The sequence below is a fragment of the Eptesicus fuscus genome, chromosome 6 (genome assembly GCF_027574615.1).
Source record: "Eptesicus fuscus isolate TK198812 chromosome 6, DD_ASM_mEF_20220401, whole genome shotgun sequence".
Lineage (NCBI taxonomy): Eukaryota > Metazoa > Chordata > Mammalia > Chiroptera > Vespertilionidae > Eptesicus > Eptesicus fuscus.
This window is the reverse complement of record NC_072478.1, coordinates 31,137,814-31,158,888: the sequence shown is the minus strand read 5'-3', so window position 1 is coordinate 31,158,888 and position 21,075 is coordinate 31,137,814. Positions and strand designations below refer to the sequence as shown.

At 46.3% G+C, this 21,075-nt stretch overlaps 1 protein-coding gene across 3 annotated transcripts in view; it reads right to left on the bottom strand.

Moving 5' to 3' along the window:
* The window catches only part of PTK2B (protein tyrosine kinase 2 beta), a 117,247-nt gene that overhangs the window by 37,545 nt on the left and 58,627 nt on the right, over positions 1-21,075 (bottom strand). For all 3 annotated transcript variants that reach the window (XM_008150733.3, XM_008150734.3, XM_028159331.2), the window contains exon 2: positions 13,954-14,191. In XM_008150733.3, the coding sequence (XP_008148955.2) occupies positions 13,954-14,154 (201 nt within the window). In that variant the 5' untranslated portion in view covers positions 14,155-14,191. The remainder of the gene's footprint in view (positions 1-13,953; positions 14,192-21,075) is intronic.

Below are 21,075 nucleotides of genomic sequence, written 5' to 3'. Positions count from 1 at the left end.
CCTGCCTTCTTCATGCCCCACCTCGGGGATCGAGCCTGCAACCTGTGCATGTGCCCTGACCGGGAATAGAACCATGACCTCTTGGTTCCTGGGTCCATGCTCAACCAATGAGCCACACCAGCCAGGCTAGTAAAATATCAATAAACAGTGTCCCTCCAAAAAAAAAAAAAAAAGATACGTTAAAGCCCTAATAGCCAGGATCTTACAATGTGACCATATTTGTAAATATGGTCTTTACAAACTAATTAAATTACAATGAGGTCATTGGGGTAGTTCCAATCCAATATGACTGATGTCCTTATAAAAAGGGAACAATTGAACATAGAGGGAGACAGCCACAGAGGGAGAATGTCAGGGGAAGATGGAGGATTTGAGTACTGTGTCTACAAACCAAGGAATGCTGAAGATTGCCAGCAAGCCACTGGCAGCTTGTGAGAAGTAAGGAAGTATCCTTCTCTTAAGGGTTTCAGAGGGAGCATTGAAACCCTTGATCTTGGACTTCTAGTCTCCAGCTTCAGAGCAGCCCAGCCCAACTTCTGTTGTTTCGAGTCACCTCATTTGTGGCACTTTGTTATGACACCCTAAGAAACTAATATAGACATTTACCAATTAGAACTAAGACTATTGGCCATATTTGTCTTCCTAACCTTTTAAATCAAGGTTAGAAGCCAAGCCTTACATACGATATCATGGCCAACTCCAAGCCCAGGCCTGGCACAGGGAAGGCCCTCAACTATTTGAGGAAATGAATAATGGCCAGCTCCCTGCATAACAAGCTGAGGTTCTGAAGGATAGTGAACTACCATCGAAAATATTCAAGAGATCAGGAGTATGGTGATAGACACCACCACAGGCTTTCAAGTCTACAGGACCTGGCACCTGACCTCCATTTCTCCATCTGTAAAATGGGGGAAACACCCTTTAAGTTATGGGAGTAAGGGTGGGATTAGATAACATGTGGTATAAATAAAAAGAGCAGATATCCTATATAATAAAGAGGTAATATGCAAATTGACTGTCATGCCCTCGCACAAGATGGCCACCCCCATGTGGTCACAAGATGGCCGACAGAGGGGGCAGTTGTGGGTGATCAGGCCAGTAGGGGAGGGCAGTTGGGGGCAACCAGGCCAGCAGGGGAGGGCAGTTAGGAGCGACCAGGCCAGCAGGAGAGGGCAGTTGGGGTGACTGGGCCAGCAAGGGAGGGCAGTTGGGGGTAATCGGGCCAGGAGGGGAGCAGTTAGGCATCAATCAGGCTGGCAGGGGAGTGGTTAGGGGGTGATCAAGCTGGCAGGCAGAAGCAGGTAGGGGCAATCAGGCAGGCAGGCAGGCAGGCGAGCACTTAGGAGACAGCAGTCCCAGATTGTGAGAGGGATGTCCTACTGCCTGTTTAGGCCCAATCCCTGTGGGCCTAAATTCTAAACCAGCAGTCGGACATCCCCTGAGGGGTCCCAGATTGGAGAGGGTACAGCTGGGCAGAGGGACACCCTTTCCACCCCCCACCCCCCAGTGCACAAATTTCGTGCACCAGGCCTCTAGTTAAATTATAAGCATATGACACTGGCCCCCCTCCACCTTCTAAGGTGATTTCCATGCATCATTCAACTCTTGGACTTCTTGTTTGTATTATAATAAATAGGGTCTTTAGTATATAAAATCATATACAAAGTATGGCAGTGATAGAAGCAGAAACAAACTATTCCAGAATGAAATATATAAAAATGTGAACAGTGTTGTCTTGGGTTAGTGCAATTATGTACATGTAGATTTTTATTCTCCCAGGTTTCCTGTGTTAGAACTTTTATATATAATGTAGTAGTTAAGAGAATGGCCTCAGAATCAGAAACTATTTTGTCTCTGATGTACTTTGTGACTTTGGGCAAATTAACTTCTCTGATTGGTCATTTGTAAAATGTAAAAATATTCCTCTTTCATAGGGTTCTTTTGATGATTAAATGAGATGATACCAGTAAGGAACTTAGCACAGGGCTCTGCATACAGTAGTGCTAAAGAAAGTGTATTATTATTATTGAATGAACATGTATTCACTTTATATATTGTTGGATTTGATTTGCTCATATTTTGTTAAGGATTTTTGCACATATGTTCATGAGAAATATTGGTCTGTAGTATACTATGCATATATTCATTTTATAATTGTAGAAAATCTCTTCAAAAATAAATGTTTAAGTTTAGATGTGATAAGCTTGGTTTCACAGATTTGGCATGAAAAATTCATAGTGAGATAATAGGAGCAGACATCATCTTCCAACTTGAGACGAATGCCATAGCTTATGCCTACGTGCTTGGCTCATGTGCTAGCAAGTGGGGACCTCACATCCTACTGATAGGCTCAGTTTCTAAGAGGTGAATAACTTCTCTAAAATAAAAATGCTGACTAAACAGTAAATGTCACAAGGCTAGAGAGCGAAAGAATAGCCAAAATTCCCCCAGGTCTTGATGAAAGCTAAGTTGAACAGATATTTTGCCTTCTAGAGACTAGAAGATCAGATGTAAAAGCAGACCTTACTGGCACAGCCACAAAAATAAAATCTAACCCTGGCTGGTGTTGGTCAGTGGTTAGAGCAGTGATGGCGAACCTATAACACGCGTGTCAGCACTGACACGCGTAGCCATTTCTGATGACACGCGGCCGCTGAGGCGGCCGCCTGCCGAGGATGAAACATTTGCTGCTCCTGAGGATGAAACATTTGCGAAATAATGTTTTTTTCCTCAAAGTGACACACTACCCGAGTTATGCTCAGTTTTTTGGCGAAGTTTGACACACCAAGCTCAAAAGGTTGCCCATCACTGGGATAGAGTGTCAGCCCATGCAACGAAGGGTCACGGGTTCAATTTCAGGTGAAGGGCACAAACCTGGGTTGCAGGTTCAGTCCCCAGCCCTGGGCATGGCATATGTGGGAGGCAACCAATAGATGTGTCTCTCTCACATCAATGTTTCTCTCTCCCCCTCCTCCCTTCCACTCTCTCTAAAGATCAATGGGAAAAAATATCCTCGGGTGAGGATTAACAAAAATAATAATATTAATTACAAAATAAAATCTACAACTATATAGCTTGTAGATTTTATTTTGTATGTTCAAATGTTTATTAAGCTCATATGTTCAAATGTTTATTAAGCTCATAAAACTTAGACTGGAATTTCAGAGCCTTAAGTAAATTTAGAGATCACTTAAATGGACTGTTTTTAAACAAAGAAACTGAGACCTAAGGCGGTCAGGTGACTTACTCAAGGACATATAAGGAATTCTATTTTAAACCAGCTGAAATTCTATTAACCCTCCTATACTTTATCACCTATGGTTGCTAATCTTCCCTCTAGTTAACTTCCTACTTGGTCTTTATATCAAGTGATGTAGGAGATTACTGGTCTCATTTGAGTACTCTCTAGGCATCAGTTCATTCATTCATTCTACAAATATCTCCTGAGTTGGGCTCTATGTAGGCACTGGGGATACAGCGGCGAATAAGACATAGCCCCCTCACCAGGAGGCCACTTCTGCTTCGAGACAGACAAGTGCTAGAATGATGAAAATGGGAGTGCTGTGGCACCACCTCCAACCACTCGATGCCCATCTACAGACTTTCTCTCCCCTTTGGCCCATCCAGTCCTCTTCTGTCACCCTTTCATAGATCCTTTCACACTCACTACCTTGTGAGTTCTCAGACTCTAAAACAGAGGTCCTCAAACTTTTTAAACAGGGGGCCAGTTCACTGTCCCTCAGACCGTTGGAGGGCTGGACTATAGTTTTAAAAAAAAAAAACTATGAACAAATTCCTATGCACACTGCACATATCTTATTTTGAAGTAAAAAAACAAAACGGCAAAAACACCCACATGTGGCCCGCGGGCCGTAGTTTGAGGACGCCTGCTCTAAAACAATGACCTTATACTCTGGAGTGCTCCACCATTCCAGGATTGCTGATAATCCTTTCCCAGAGAGCGTGAGCCAGCTGGGTGTCCTGCAGGCAGAGGTGGGGCAGCAATGGGTCCCAGCACCTCTGAGATTCTGATTCAGTGAATTTGGGATGGGACTTGGCAACCTGGTATTTTAAAAACTCTTCCGTGACCCAGATCATCTGCCTCATCTGGGAACCCTGATGTGGTGGTTACAGAAACCCACCCGCCAGCCCTATTCACAGCACCTCTTGGGCATTTGCTGCCACAGACCCAAGCTACCACCCCCAGAACACACCAGGTCATTCAGAAACTCTTTCTCCTCCGCTGGAATTTGGACTTGAGATATGGGATGCTCGCCAGCCTCTGTTGGCTTTATAACTAGAATCCACCCATCGATTCATTCATGCATCATTAAATAATTACCCATTAATGAATTCCACAGATTGGGAAAACAAAAGCAAAGTCCTTCTCTTATGCTGCTTATTTTCTATCAGGGGATGGGTTAAACAGTAAAAAAAAACACACAAAAAAAACACAACAAAAAAAAACCACCCCATAATAATATCTCAGGTTCAGATAAATGCTAAGACGACACACAAAGAAGGTCAAGGCACCAGAAAGACAAGGGGCTGTTATTTTACATGAGGTGCCAGCAAAGACCTCTCTGAGAAGGTGGCATTTGCATAGATCCCCAGAGGAGGTAAGGAAGAGAGAAGTGGCCTTGTAGGGAAAGAGTCATCCAGGCAAAGGGATCAGAGAGCATAGAAGCCCCAAGGTAGGTGTTTGGGAGGCCCCAGTGTGCTTGGTGCATTTAAGCAGCTGTGAAGAGGCCAGTGGAGCTGGGGAGGAGAGGGCATGAAGGGGAGTGAGGGGGAAAGCTAGACCAGGCTTGTTTTCTGTAAAGGGCCAGGTAGAAATACTCTAGGCTTTGTGGGCCAGGTGGCTTGTGTCACAACTACCCAGCTCTATTATTGTAGCTCAACAGCAGGCCTAGACAATACATAAACACGTGAGTATGGCTGTGTTCCAATAAGGCTTTATTTACAATAACAAGTGGTGGGCCATATTTGGCCTGCAGACTATTGCTTGCTGACCTCTGTTGTAGACCAAAGTAAGGACTTTGGATTTTATTTTGAGTTAGATAGGACCATTGGAGAGTTTAAAATAAAGCAGTGATGTGATCTAAGCTATACCTCAAATACTAGTATATCCCTCTAGCTGACCGGTTTTTTGAAAATCCCCATGGCTGCTACTTGTAGAATGTACCACAGGGGGATAAGGAGAGAAGCAGTTAGGAGGCAATAGGTAAGAGATGCTAATGGCCTGGACCAGGGTAGAGGCCGTGGAGATGGCAAGAAGGAAATGGTCAGAATCCAGGTATGTTTTGATGGCAGGGTTGACAGGATTTCCTGATGGATTGAATACAGAATGTGAGAGAAAAAAAATCAAGAATGACTCTGAGGTCTGTACCCCGAGACACAATTCACTGAGAGAACAGAGATGGGGAGAATGGCCTGGCAACTGAGAATCCCGAGCAGCAGTGGGGAAAAGAGACTTTCACCAGCCTGTGCTCTGTGGTCATTTCCCGGTACAGTCTTGAGCTTCAGTGTGGGTGCACAGAGGTGTGCAAATTGCTTGCTCACCTGCATACTGTATACACAGGTCTGTCTACAGCTGAGTGGGGGTACCAGCGACACACACTGTGATCCTGATGGCTGAGGTGGGCTGAATGGTGGAACCTAAGAGATATGCCCATGCCCTAACCCAGGGGTGGGGAACGTTTTTCTACCAAGGGCTATTTGGGTATTTACGACATCATTCACGGGTCATACAAAATTATCAACTTAAAGATTAGCCTGCTATGTTTAGTCAAACATTTAATTAATTCATCCCTAATACCTTGACAGGACCAGACCAAATTATTTTGCAGGCCTTATACGGCCCACGGGCCAGACGTTCCCACCACTGCCTTAACCCATGGAACCTGTGATGTGACCTCATTAGGAAAAAGAGTCTTTGCAAATGTAATTAAGTTAAAGATCTCAAGATGAGATCATTCTGGACTGTCTGGGTGGCTCCTAAATCCAATGACGTGTCCTTATGAAAGACACACAGAGAGGAGAGGAGAAGGGGATGTGAAGACAGAGGCAGCCATAAACCAAGGAACAAGAGCCACCAGAAGCTGGAGGAGGCAAAGGGGATTCCTCCCATGGAGCCTTTGGAGGTGGCACAGTCCTGCCGACCTCTCAAGATTGGGCTTCCAGCCTCCAGAACTATGAGAGAATGCGTTCCTGTTGTTTTAGGCCACCCGTTTGTCGGTAATTTGTTACCTCAGTCCTAGGAACCAAGAGCAATAGCTATACAAGTTCTGAGTTCTCAACACACCTAAGGCAGTGGCTGGCAAACTCATTAGTCAACAGAGCCAAATAGCAACAGTACAACGATTGAAATTTCTTTTGAGAGCCAAATTTTTTAAACTTAAACTTCTTCTAACGCCACTTCTTCAAAATAGACTCGGCCAGGCCGTGGTATTTTGTGGAAGAGCCACCCTCAAGGGGCCAAAGAGCCGGATGTGGCTCCCGAGCCGCAGTTTGCCGACCACGGACCTAAGGGATAATTTTTTAAAAAGTGATGGATGAACAAAATAATAAAAGTTAGCATCACTAATCCCACTCTAAAAGCATTCATGTTGATGTGATAAAAGACTATCTAACCAGGACATTCATCAAGGCAACTGCCAGATTAAAAATAGAAATGTAAGCACGGGCACCTGACTGCTAATTTGTCGATGTAATGAATGCGGTCATGCAGACAAAGAGAGGCCCGGAACTCTGCGTGCATGCCTCGCGCCCCCATCTGCAGACGTCTGTGGGTAAGTGCGCTGGCCTGGTGAGCACACACAGGAAACGGGGAGGAGGCGCAGCAAGGAGACGGTCCTTGTGATTGCACCTCTTTTTGAGCCCTCACCGTGAGTGTCTCTGTGGTATCAGTTTGTGGTTTCCTGGCTGAACCCTTTCTTCTCAGGTTTTCAGAGACTATTCTCACATATGGGGGGACTGGCCTGGACTGGCTTCATTTATTCTCTCTAGGGTAACCTTTCTTTTAGAAACAATAACTTCCCAGGACAGGGAATCATGCCTTCCTCTCCTCTGGCACCTCAACCTAGTGGTCTTCCTCCTAGTGGCATCTGAAGGAGGGCAGCAGGTTTGTTCTGGAAACACAGAACCTGAGCGGATGCACTGCGGGCTGGAAGCTGCTCTTCTGACCACATGGAGCGGTTGGCCAGGTGTCTTAGCTCCAGCTGCTATAACACAATACCAGAGACCGGGTGGCCTAAATGACAAGCATATATTTCTCATCGTTCTAGAGGCTGTGAGGTCCCACCTCAAGGTGCTGGCAGTTTTGGTTTCTGGGGAGGGCTCTCTTCTCATTTGCAGATGGCAGCCTTCTTGCTGTGTCCTCACGTGGCGGGGAGAGAGCTCTCATCTCTTCACCTTCTTTCAAGGACACTAATCCCATCATGGGAGCCCTGTGACTTCAGCCAAAACCTAATCACCTCCCACAGGCCCCACCTCATTGGGACTTCCACATAGGAATTGGGGGTGGGAGACACAAACATCCAGTCCATCACACCCCGTGTCTGGTTAAGTGATAGATTTAAACAATAAACTAAATGGGATGATCTTCTAATGAGTATAGGGGAGAATGGGCCACAATATCTGAAATCTGCTTCTCTGGGAATGATCTGGAATGTGTTGTGTGACCTGAATTGACTAGGGAGGGCAGTGAGTACAGTGCGTGCAGAATAGGCTACATTTGGGAGACTCTGCCCTCCTTACACATCAGGCAAGTGACACGCGCCAGACACCCCTGCAGCCTGGGAGCCTTGTTTTGAAGGGAGGGGACACAACTGGACCTGGCGGGAAGAGCACGGGATGTCTCAGTCATCCCCTCCCGGGAATGTAAATGGATTCTAAGTGGGGTGATGCTTCAAGACAAAATGAGGGTGACTGTGGCTTTCCAGCATGATAGAGGCTGGCTGAGGAACAGGGTCTTGGATGTGGGGGTCCTGCCTGCACCCTGGGAACCACACCATATCACAGACAAGTGCCTGCTTGGCTGCTTAAGATCCTCCTTGTGCGACACAGATGATCCGATGATGGACAGAGATGGGCCCGTGCAGAGAGTGGGTCAGCTGAGGTTAGCCAGAGAGAGAAACCGCCATGAGCCAGCAAGTCAGTGTGAGGCAGAGAGAGGAGCAAATGCAGCACTTAGAAGTAGGTGACCATATCATTTATCCCCAGAATCATGGTGCTCTTGAGATTGGCAGGGGCACTGTTAACAGTCATCCCTGGACAGTGTGTGTAAACTAGGACTGTCTGAGACAAACCAGGACACATGGTCAACCTGCCCAACACACCCTAGAAGAGAGTAAGTGAAGAGGAACGAGAAAGGAGAAGAGTGTGGGTAGAGAGCAGGGGGGGCGGAGAGAGAGAGAATAGGAAAGAGAGGCTGTAAGAGTCAGAGAGACGCCCTGTGTGGGCACGTCTGGGTGGCACTCTGCTGGTTGTTTACAAAGTGTTATCTTAACCCCTTTCCCAGACAAGCAAATTAGCATGTGAGAGAAATATATAGTGATAGAAGCCTCCACTTGCTACAGAGATGCTGAGCTCCCCAAACAAACACAATTTCCAATGAATAGCAAACAAAGGGGAAATGAAAACTCAAGAAGAGCAAAATTTAGCACGTTGCTTAATTCTCTTCAACACTGTGGCTGAAGGACAAGGGCCAGCACTTACTCACCCAGCTTTTAACAGCACAGAGAAAGCATCATGAGGCTATTATATTTGCATAGAAAAAAATGGAGGATAAAAAGAAACACATGCATTCAGCAAGTATGCATGGAGTAACTATGATTTGGAAATGTGCTACGAATGAACCATGCCAAGGTGGTTCTTGATTGCTTCTATTTCATCAGACACGGCGAGATGGGGGTGCCGGAACTTCAAGAGTGTTCATATGGAAGGCCACATGCTTGAAAGGGCTGGCAGCATTTTGCGCAGGGGGAGGATGGTGAAAGAAGACATGTAGCTGGAAGTAGAAAGCTCCATCAAAGAACAAAGCCCAGTTAGGGAAAGAAAGCTCGAGAAGAGGGCAGGAAGCAGGGGTGGGAGGGGCCACCCTAGGAGGAGAGCCTCAGGCGGGGAAGCTGGGTATGGACCTATAGGCCTGGATGCAGCCTCCGCAATTAGCCCTTGAATAGCAAAGCTGTTCCTCCACGTTTGGGCCCAGCTCTTCTGTACTCTCTCCTCTCACAGAACCTCTTTCTTCCTGTCAGAGTACTTGCCTCCACTTGTTGTAAAGGTTCATTCATTAGTGTGAGTCACTGTCAGGCTCACCTTTGGCCTGGACGCTCCATGAAAGCAGGGAGTGCATCTGTGTTTTGGGGTATGTCATAACAAGCATGGTGCCGGTACATGGGGCACTCAACAAATACTTGTGAAATGAATGATGATATTATTCGGGACTCGTTCATAAATGATCTCACCCACAGCCATGGCTTCAACCACGCTGCAGAGGCTGACAACACTCAAATGTCTATCTCTGGCCCAGTTCTTTCCTCAAGAATCATGTATCAAAGAGAAACGTTAGAGCATCTCAACTGCACTGACGGGTCCACAACTGAACTTACGAACTCCCCACTCCCCAGTTAGTTTCTCCTCAAGTGTTCTTCATTTTAGGAAGTGGGGCCCTGTCCACCTGTACCAAGGCTTCCAGTCTTGACACCTCCTTCTTCTTCATTCCTCTATCTCTTGTCCATCAGCAAAACCTTTCATTTCCATTCTCCTGAATTATCTGCATTACAATTACTTCTCTCCATACACCATGGTGGTTAAGAGTGCAGACTCTGGAGGTGGGTTGACTGGCTTTAAAAACAGGTCCTACCACTTAACTAGCAGTTTGTTTAACTCCTCTGGACCTTATTTCCTTGTATACAAAATGGAGATAATAGTAACAGTATGGGCTCCATAGGGTTTTTTTTGAGAAGTCAATAGGATAATGCATAAGCTGTGCTTCAGAAGTGCTAGCTGCTATCATCACCACCACCACCTTGGCCTTTCGCAGCAGCATTACCATCACCACCACCATCATCATCATCACCATCGCCACCTCATCATCAATCCTCATCACCACATCTCACCATTGTCACCACCACCACCATCATCATCATCATCATCATCACCATCGCCACCTCATCATCAATCCTCATCACCACATCTCACCATTGTCACCACCACCACCATCACCATCAACACCATCACAAACATCATTATCACCATCATTATCATAAACATTATCATCACCATGGCTATATCCCAATCTAAGATACCATCATCTGAATTACTGCAATACAACCTAACATCTCCCCACATCCATTCTTGCCTTCTTCCAATCTATTTGCCACTATGTGACCCAAGTGATCTTTTAAAAACGCAACCTGGCATCATTCATATGCTTAAACGATATCAGTGACTTCCCACAAGAGATATCAGTGACTTCCCACAAAATCCAAAATCGTGAATGTGGTTTAAATAGCCAATCTTGGCCATTCTTTAGCCTCAGACATGCCCTGTGCCTTACCACTTCAGGACCTTCTGCTGGTAAAACTCTGCAATGTTGCTTATACTCATTGTCGCTCTGACTGCACAATGCCTTCCGCCCCCATCTCTCCACTGAAGATGTCTAGCAAAAAGTCATTATTGCACTTGTTACTGAATCAAATAAACCTATTTTTAGCCTTATCTGATTTGACCTTTCTGAGTGTCTGATACTACTAACCATTCTTTCCTCAAATTTTCTTCTACCTTTGTCTCCCCTGCCTGTTCTTTTGTTTATTTTTATCTTTCTCTGGATGATTTATCTTTTTCCTTCACCTGTTCCTCCTTCTCTACCAGCCTCTAAAAAAACGATTTCCCAAGGTTTCATAATTGAAACTCTTTTTCTCTTGCTCTACTTATTCTCTGTGGGTGATTCTATCCATTCACATGGTATCCGTTGCTTAATGACTCTTGAATCTTCAACTGTAGGTCCTTTCTCCCTCCTGAGCTCAAGGTCCACCTTCCTCCATGAAGGTGTTTTTAATAAACACAACACATGTCAAAGCTGAAATCTTGGAACACCCTTTCTCTGTTAGCTCAATGAATGGTACCATCACCCATTCAGTTGCCCAGGCAAAAGCTTGAGTCATCCAATCTCCTACCTTTATCTCCCTCCCTACATCTAGTTAATCATCAAATTCTGTTGATTCTGCCTCCTTAGATTGACTTGTCTCTGTTCCCAATACCACTCCCTTAGTTCAAGCCCTCATCATTTCCCACCAGCACTGTGGCCACAGCTTCCTAACCCAATTCCCTTTCACCAGCCTTTCCTCTCTCCTGCCTTTTTTGTACTGCTATCAAAGTTTAGTGAAAAGAGATTCCTAAATGATTTTTCCAGAGAACTAGTGGCCCAACTTTTAAAAGAAGGGGTTCTTAGGCAATTAAGAAATGGCTTAAGAAAACAGCCCCTCTGTGGTCCTTTCTTAGTGACTCACCATGCATATCAGCATATTTAATGTTCTGATAAGTCTTGTTGCAAAGAAATCCGTTCAGAATTGTTTAATCAGGCATCTGTCAAAATTCTTTGACCATAAAACTCCTTTTCCAGGACACACTTCCTAATATCTTCCAGGATACTATGGACTATTCAAAACACAAATCTGATCATCTTACTTCTCAATTTGAAAATATGACAGGTAAGTGGATAAACACAGAAGAAACTCTTAGAGATTGCTGAGCAGGGTAACAACCTAATACCCACACAATCAATAGCTTCCAATGATTGAGCTCCTACTATGTGTAGGCGCTTCTCACTTATCATCTCTAATCCTTACAACAAGGCTACAGGTGGGCACAATCCCCAGTGAGGAAACTGAAGCCAGATTGGCTAAGTGTTGGGTCTAAGGCCATAATAAACAATAAATAGAAAGCAGTATTTGGCTCAAGGTCTAGGTGGCTTTAAAGCCATGGCTACTTGTAATAAACAGGTGATATTTTGCCTGCAGGATTGGAAACAGGAAAAACAAGAAGGCTTGGACATAAATTCCTAGAAGGCCCCACATCTTTCTTTCTTTTCCGTCTCTTTTCTCATAACCCTCTTGATAGTGCCTCGGGTGCTAGCCATTCTTCTTAAACTTGGGTCTCATTGCCCAGCAAGACATCAGGCAGCTCCAGGAAAGCCTCTCCCCTGCTTAAAAACTGTGTTTTTCTTCCTAGTGCCTGAACAGGTCCACATTCCTCAGCCTGATATTCCAGGCCCTTTCTTATCTGCCATCAACATTTCATTTCTGATCTTGACTTTATACACTTTTCTAAATATAAGCCATGCTCCAGTCTAACAGAACTACTCACTGTCTAGCAGCCTCCCTGCCTTTGTTCTTGCTGTTCCTGCCTCGTGGAAAGCCCTCTGCTCTCCTCAGAGCTGGCTTCAAATCTGCCTATCCTTCAGGTCCCTTTGCAACAACTCCACAAAACACATTCTAGTCTGGACCATCCAGACGCTCTCTGGTTTTCAGTAGAAAGTCAGAAAGGTGCCCCGAAATTTGGAGGTCAGGTTGACTTCTGAAAATTACACCAGTAGAACCCACAGTGGATGGCATCAGCTATCTGTAAAGACGATACACCCAAAGGAAGGCTCAAGAAGGAGAGAGTTAAGGAGATACAAAAACACCCTTCTGGGAGAAGGTGTCCAGGGCTTACTCGAAGGACACAGTTGTACCTATATATCCGGAACCATGAGATGAGCAAATAAGGCCCTAATCCAATCAGTTACAGGAAACAGAGAGAGTAACCAAACCATAATCAATTGTGATAACTGGCCAAGGCAGTGACCTAATCAATTACATTCTGCTCTGGTGTGTTGAAGCATAGCATGTGCTGTAATAGATGGAAGGCAGCCAAGCAGACAGATGTGCAGAGGTTCTGTGCTGCCAGCACCAATCCAAAGAGACACTCACTGGGTTTGGGGGAAGGATTGGTAATGAGAGGACTGGAGAGGATTCGTCCAGCTTTCTCAGACCCGGTTAGTTTTCCCAAAAGTCCCCTGCTTCCTTTGTTCAAGGAAGCATCCCACCCAGCAACCTTTGGAGAACCAATTTGTCTTTCTTTTGCATTGTCAGAAAGGAATATTCTGGGCAGTAAAAAGGGATGTCCTCATTGTATCTACCTCATGGGGTCATTGGGAAGATTCAGTGAGATAATGTTTGTAGAGGAATTGATCCAGGCTGTATATGGTAATTGTCCAATAAATGTAGGCATTTAAATCAATCACTGTATTGTAACTCTGTTTCTGATGACAAGTTCTTATACGTGTGGTTGAGCTGAAGCTGAACTGGTTTCCTGGTGCCCAGGTGTCCTGATGATGGTGGGCACCTGGACTTGTAAAACAGGTTCCGTGGCCCGGGATGAGAATGAGCTGATCAATTGAAGTATTGCCTCAGAAAGGATCGGCCAACCATTTACCTGTTCTAGGGCATTTCTAATTCATTATCATCCTCTAAATGCCCCCACCAGCTCCTGTATCTGAGCACCCAGCACACGTCTTGTACCATTTCTGTTCTATTTTCAATTCCATCACTTGTGTATCTCTCTAATTCCAACTCCATCAGAGTGTAAACTCTTGGAGGGTGGGGGCTCTTATATCTCTTGCAGAAACTCAAATGTCATATATATGTAATGAGTTGAATCAAAGACCAAGCAAATGATCTGGGGTTCTGACGAAAGCTATAAAACCTGTCCCCCAGGGTACTAGTGAGGTAGGTTGCAGACCCCTTGAGAGGAGGCCTGGCTCTGCAGGCTGAGAACTTCTCCCTTGGTGCCCCCAACCCAGGGTGGCTACCGGGGAGCCTGCTAGGCTGAAGGAGGGCCACTCAGCTGCTCTGAAGGACAGGGAGACACAGACAAACGGACGGAGCAGGCACCGCCTGCCACACTCACCCGGATCTCGGTGTGCACAGTGCATTTAACCAGTTTGAAGTTCTTCCCAGAGTTGAAGCTGTTGCTATAGAAGCAGACCTTGAGGATCCGCACGTCTTCCTTTTCCACATCTACTGGCACCACCATGGGCTCTGGGGGGCCTTCCGGCCGACATAGCGTGCCCACCTTTACTCGGCTCAGGGGCTGGGACACCCCAGACATCCTCTCAGACAGCAGCTAGGACCAGCACATCGCAATCCTGCGGAGACAGCAGAGAGGCAGCCCTGAAGCGAGTCCTGTAGGCCCACATGCCTCACCCCCCAGGGACAGCACCCAAGGAGCTGAGACCCACGCAAACAACACCTTCTCCCAGTCCCAGAAACCTCCCTTAAAGGCACTGGGGGAAGCTGAAACACAAAGCATCCGTTTGCATAAACATCCGGGTACCATTTAAAACCCAGACCTGGAACTCCCAGGCGGTGTGCACTCTATTCTAGAAGCCCCCTCTCTCCACTCCTTTTCTCTTCCCACACTGGATCCTAGACAAGGGGCCCACACTTTGCAAACGAAGCTGTGAGAGGAGGCGGCCACCGCATGGTTCCAAGGCACAGTGAGCAGAAAAAGCAAAGAGGACAGTGGAAAATAGCAGGAGAGAAGCAGGGACACGGGTGGGGGGGGGGGTGAATGAGAAGAAACAGAATTGGAGAATGGGTGGCCTGGAGGGCACTGGAACGGAGAAGGCAGGAAAGGACCCAGGTGGGTGGCCAGGCTATCAGCTGATGGCTTTGTCTGCCTCCATCCGAAGCCACCACCAGCCGGAACTTTCTGGGCAGGAGGCCTCAGTCCCACAGGAACTCACATACGGCACATTGTGCAGGCAGGAGAGCTCAAGAGGAACAGCACTCCAGCTGCCCAATCTGGGAGGGAGCTGGGCTGGGCCCCTGGAGGACCTGCCCAGTTCTGATGACAGTGGGGCTGACATTTATATAGACGATAAGAATCCTCGGGGTCTTTAGTTCGCCCTGAATCTCAGCAAAATGGGTCCTTTTGAGCCAGCACATCACTGTTGGGTTTACCCCCCACTGGTCCAAAGCAGGAGTGCCCGAAGGAAACAATGGAAGTTCCAGCTGCAGATCGGTGGTATCAACCTTAGCTCTGCATTAGGATCCCCCACAAAGGTTGTAAGAAAGCCTAAAGCCGGGCCCTGTGCTCAGAGATTGCCACTAAGCTGGTGTGTGGGGAGGCCCGGAATTGGTATTTTTAAGTTTCCAAGGATTTTTCTAACATTCAGCCTGGGTTTGGAGCCACTGTTCTAAACTAAGGTTTGGTCCCTTTCTGAACCCATACTTACAGAAGGATATCTCCCTTCTGACAAAAGACTGGGGGGGGGGGGGGGGAGAGGGACACTTAGGGGGACATTCCTAGACCAGAAGAAGTTGGGAATTGGCAATGTTAAAATACAAATGCGTGTCTGGCCGGTGTGGCTCAGTGGTTGTGGCTCTATGAACCAGGAGGTCATGGTTCCATTCCCAGTCAGGGCACATGCCCTGGTTGCAGGCTCGGTCCCCAGTAGGGGGAGTGCAGGAGGCAGCTGATCAATGATTCTCTTTTATCATTGATGTTTCTATCTCTCTCTCCCTCTCCCTTCCTCTCTGAAATCACTAAAAATATTTTTTTAAAGAGATGAGTACATTTGAAAAGGTTACTTGAAACCTATATGATCTTATTTTTTAAAAAATACAAATGCAGAATCAAATATATTGGAAGCGGAAGTAAAATCTGTGTTCATTCATTCACACTGTACTGGGCACTAGCAAGGAAGATGTGCACATACACGCGCGCACACACACACACACACACATACACAGTCATTCGCTTCAGAGAGTCATTCTTCTGAAAAGCCCACTGTGTGTTAGGAGACAGAAAGAGAGGCAGTGAGGGCGAGGGAAGGAGCAGGGTGTGTCCCTTCCTTGGGGGCAGGCAGACACTGGGCAGAGCGCCAGCCTGAGTCCACAGGGCAATTTGAGACAAGACAGATGGAGAAAAGAATCTTCAGTCTGTTTTATTTTAGAGACTAATATGAATAAGCTAGAAGTATCCGTGCATTTTTCAACCATTATCTTCTAAGCATATCCTGTGAGCCAATGCTCTGCTGGGTAAGTGGCGTGTGCCCAAGTTTCCCCAGACCCTCAGTAAGGACTCCAGAGGAGGTGCCTTGAGGAGTGGCGAGTGTGTGACCAGGAGGGGAAGACAGCCAAGGGAGGGTTATCGATTGAGTTACCATCACTTGGGCAACCGCAGGGTGAATCCACAGAGCTAGCTACTCCTGCCAGGAAGGGAGGGATCTGGCATTTACACACCACTTTTTTTTTTTTTTACTTTTTTTGAATTTATTGGGTTGATATTGGTTAATAAGATGAAATGGGTTTCAGGTGTGCAATTCTATAATACATCATCTGTATATTGTATTCTGTATTCACCATCCCAAGTCAAGTCCTCTTCTATCACCAGTTACCCCCCCATAACCTCTTCAACTTCCCCACACCTCCTTTCTCTCTGGTAATCACCATGCTGTTGTCTGTGTCTATGAATTGTAAGGGGATTTTGGGGAGTGGGGGTGTTGTTGTTTTTGCTTAATCCTTTCACCCTTCTCACCCAGCCCCCAATCCCCATCCCTTCTGACAGCTGTCGATCTGTTCTCTGTCTATAAGTCTGTTTCTATTTTGTTTGTTAGTGTATTTTGTTCATTAGATTACACATATGAGTGAAATAATATGGTACTTGTCTTTCTCTGACAGGCTTATTTCACTTAGCATAATACTCTCTGGGTCCATTAATGTAACAAAAGGTAAGATTTCCTTCTTTTTTACGGCTGAGTAGTATTCCATTGTATAAATGTGCCACAGCTTTTTTATCCACTCATCTACTGATGGGCACTTGGGATGCTTCCAAATCTTGACTATTGTAAATAATGCTGCTATTAGCATAGGGGTGTCAGAATGGCTGTCATCAACAAATCAACAAACAAGTGTGGGTGAGGATGGGAGAAAGGGGAACCCTCATGTACTGTTGGTGGGAACGCAAAAATTGGTGCGTCCACTGTGGAAAGCAGTATGGAGTTACCTCAAAAAATTAAAAATGGAACTGCTTTATGACCCAGTGATTCCACTTCTGGGAATTTATCCGAAGACGCTGAAAACACTCATTTGAAAGAATATACGCACACCACTTCTTACAGTCACCATTCCCAGTGTTTCAGCCAGTTCTGCACAAGGACAGTGGACTCAGGAGACAGGGCAAATGCTCAGGCACAAAGATGCGGACACTGGCGTGGAGGAGTAAGCAGGAGAACACAGCAATGACGAGGCCCCAGGGGCTATCGGAGGGAACAATGACAGATCTGCCACCGGATGTGAAATTGACTCAAACATGTGTTGCCCCTAAAGAGCATACGCTCCAGACACAGAGGTAAACAGGCACAATATGCACACAGGTAAGTAAACAGCCCACAGGGATTCAGGATCTGCTGTGTCTACTGATCCAGGGGCCCCAAGACCCCTGGCTTCTGTTTGTTTTACATTAATTTTCAGGCAGGGGCTTCATGAAGCAGTTTTGTGAAGCAGGTACCCGGGGCAGGAAGAAAATGGAGTGGCGTACGGTGTCTGTCCCCAGGGACTAGATCCTACTCATGGGAGCCAGAGGGCCTGCGTCCCAAAGGTCATGTGGAAACCAGGGGCATAATCCGTGCTGTCACGTTGGCCGGTGGGACATGGACTTGGAGCTGGAGAGAACAGTGTGTGCATGTCTGCAGGTTATACCACGCGGCTTCTGGGCATCCGCCATGAAGGGGATGGAGGAAGTGCCTTTCAGGACATGTCCCCCTGGCCCAGGCAGCATTTCCAACCAACTGGTGCCAGTGCCAGTGAGCCGATGAGAGACCCTCCAGGGATTCGCTGAAACACCAGAGAAGAGTATGAGAGAGAACAGTTGAGTAGAAATAAGATGTCAGTAAAATGAATGAGATCTGGCCCGTGCGATCTAAGAAACCCCATTTGCGCACATGATGTGCATCGTTTTCTGAAGAGAAGAGTGAAGGAGATGAGCCCTCTCTGAGAGGCAGAGCACAGGAGCAGAGACAGAGCTGGGGATTAGAAACTGGGGCCTGGCACAGAGACCAGGGCAAAGTCTTGGGTGGAGAGGGGGTAGACAGGGGTTAGACCCCCCCCCCCCCCGCACCCCAGTGCTTTTAACCCTGCGCAGCTACAGCCAACAGTACAATGAAATGTGGCCCTTATAAACTTGAGGAACCAAGACGATGTAAACATGTAACAAGGATGTGGAGCAACAGGAACTCTCATGCATTGCTGGTGCAAACTCTGGAAGCTAATTGCGCGCTTTCTCACAAAAACTAAGTATACTCTTACCGTACCATCCAGCAATCATGCTCCTTGGTATTAACCCAAAGGACCTGAAAACTTATGTCCACACAAAAATCTGCACATGGATGTTTATGACAGCTTTATTCATAATAATTGCCAAAAGCTTAGAAGCAACCAAGATGTCCTTCTGTAGGTGAAGGGATTAATAAACTGTGGTACAACCAGACAATGGAATATTATTCAATGCTTTAAAATATGCTCTATTAAGCCATAAAAAGGCATGAAGAACAGTAAATGTATATTACTAAGTAAAAGAAGCCAACCTGCAAAGGCGACATACTCTATGATTCTAACTATATGACTTTCTGGAAAAGGCAGATCTACAGAGACAATAAAAGCATCAGTGGTTTCCAGGGTTTGGGGGAAGGAAGGATGAATAGGGAAAACACAGAATTTTCTAGGCAATGAAAATACTCGGTATGATACTAGAATGATGGATACATGTCATTACACATTCGCCCAACTCAGAATATACAGCATCAAGAGTACAATCCTAATGTAAACTATGGACTTTGGGTGACTATGATGTGTCAATGTAGGTAGGTTCATACTGTAACAAATGTACCACTCTGGTGGAGGACGACAAAAGTTGGGGAGGCTGTGCGGGTATGGGGGCAAGGGCTATGTAGGAAATCTCTGTACCTACCTTTCAATTTTGCTGTGACCCTGAAAGTATTCTTTCAAAAAGCTTATTAAGAAAAAATTAAAGCTGAGAAACCATAGCCTAATAGTTGACCCCCTGCCCAGCCTGACTGGGCAGTGTCTAGCCCACGCAGGAGTCAACCCGCACCCCAGTCCTGACCAAAGAGAAATGCCCATATTGTGTGTATATATATATATATTTAAAATATGTATGTGTGTTTTATTTATTTGAGAGAGAGAGGAAGGGATCGAGCCTGCAACCTAAGCATATGCCCTCACGGGAATCAATCTGATGACCTCTTGGTTCACAGGTCGACGCTCAACAACTGAGCCACACCGGCTGGGTGCTCATATTGTGTATCTGGCCCAGCGCAGTCTGCTGTGTTGGCCATCACCAACATGCCTGCAGGACGCTGGTCTCTCATCCTCATCAGTTTCCCCTGACCCTTGGTTCAGGAGCCATCATTCACAGTGGTCAGCATGGCTCCAGTTTAAATATTTTAGCCAAGTCATTTCAGTCACCCAGGATCTGCCTGTACCTTCAGCCCAATGCGGGCTCCGGTCTGCCTTTAGTCCTGTGCAGTAATAACCTATTTATTTCAAAATAACTACAATTTTAAAACTTTAAAAGAAACATGAGTGCTTTGCACAACAACCCTGGGAGATGGGCAGGGAGGATTATGCCCACTTACAGATGAAAAAAACATTCTCAAGAAAGTTTAACCCATCTGGCCCAGGATTCACACTTCTTGAATAGCAAACTTGGATCCCAAAGCAGATTAAAGTCCAAGTTCAAAGTTTTCCCCTCTTTCCTATCTGTCTTTGAAGAAAGTAGTATCTCTTGATACTACTGAGGTTGGCACAAACTTTAGCAAGAAGAAATTGATCATCCCGGCACTAAATATCCCCAGTCCATGACAAATCCCTTCTTGGCTTAGAGAGCATTACCCCTTCCCAAGCTAGGCCTTAGTTGTGTGATCACAAAATCCTCTGACTCTCAACTTGTGACCCAAAAGCCCTGCCCTCTCCCCAGCCCAGACCTGGACCCGAAGCCTGGTAACCCTGCTCCCTGCATCCTGGCTGGCCCCAGACCCTGTGAGCAGCGTGGGAGAGAATGCCCCACCACACTAGCGAAAGAAAACCCTGGCTCTGAGCCATCGTGGGCTCCAGCTCGCCTCCCAACCACCAGATCTGCCTAAGTCAAAGTCAAAGAATAACAAACACAAGGAAATGGGCTCAAATTAAAACAGGAAAAGTTTTGATTGGCTATAAGAACGCCTTGGCCCAAACCTGCAAAGGTACTAAGAAAAGTTGTAAAATCTCTGAAGTCCACAGGAAGAAAATAAATGACACTCTTCCTGAATGGCAAGACATCCACCTGTCTGAACGAGGGGGGACTGGAGCAGAATTTAAGTTCCTTCAGACTCTCTGGTTTGTTTCTGTACCCAGGGCTGTGTTCCCAGCATGGGAAGATGTCAGGGTTACAGGGGTCAGTATCCCAGAAAAGTACAACCTTGCACTTGAAGACATTGTAGGGTCATGTTACACCTTACTGAACACATTCCTTGTGCCAGGGAGTGTAGTAAGTCATCTCCAGCCTCTAGAAAAGTTCCTTAGGATTAGTAATGTTCGCCTCAGACCTTAAGAGAGAAAACTGAGGCCCCTCGAGGTGACTGTCCAAATCACACCACTAGTAAGTGGCAGAGGCTTAAGGCGACTAAGTTGCCTAACTCTGAAGTCCTTCATGAGTAATGTCCCAGACTGGTGTGGCGCTGCAGCCCTGAGGACACGAGTTTTAAACCCAGGTTTGATGAGTCAGATGACATCAAGCCACCCATGACATCATGCCACCTTTCTAACTAACTGTCCCCTTTTCATGCCCCCTTAAATCTGGACAATGCATTTTACCCTCAGGACTCTCAGCATCTGCTCTCACATCTGGTTTCCCAAGAGGCCAAGCTTCAATGTCAATTGCCAAAGACCGGAGGGCTGCTGTCATGGCTCTCCTGCCACCATGCTTTGGAGTTAGTGCCCAGCTCTGCCACTAATGGGTTCTGATGGG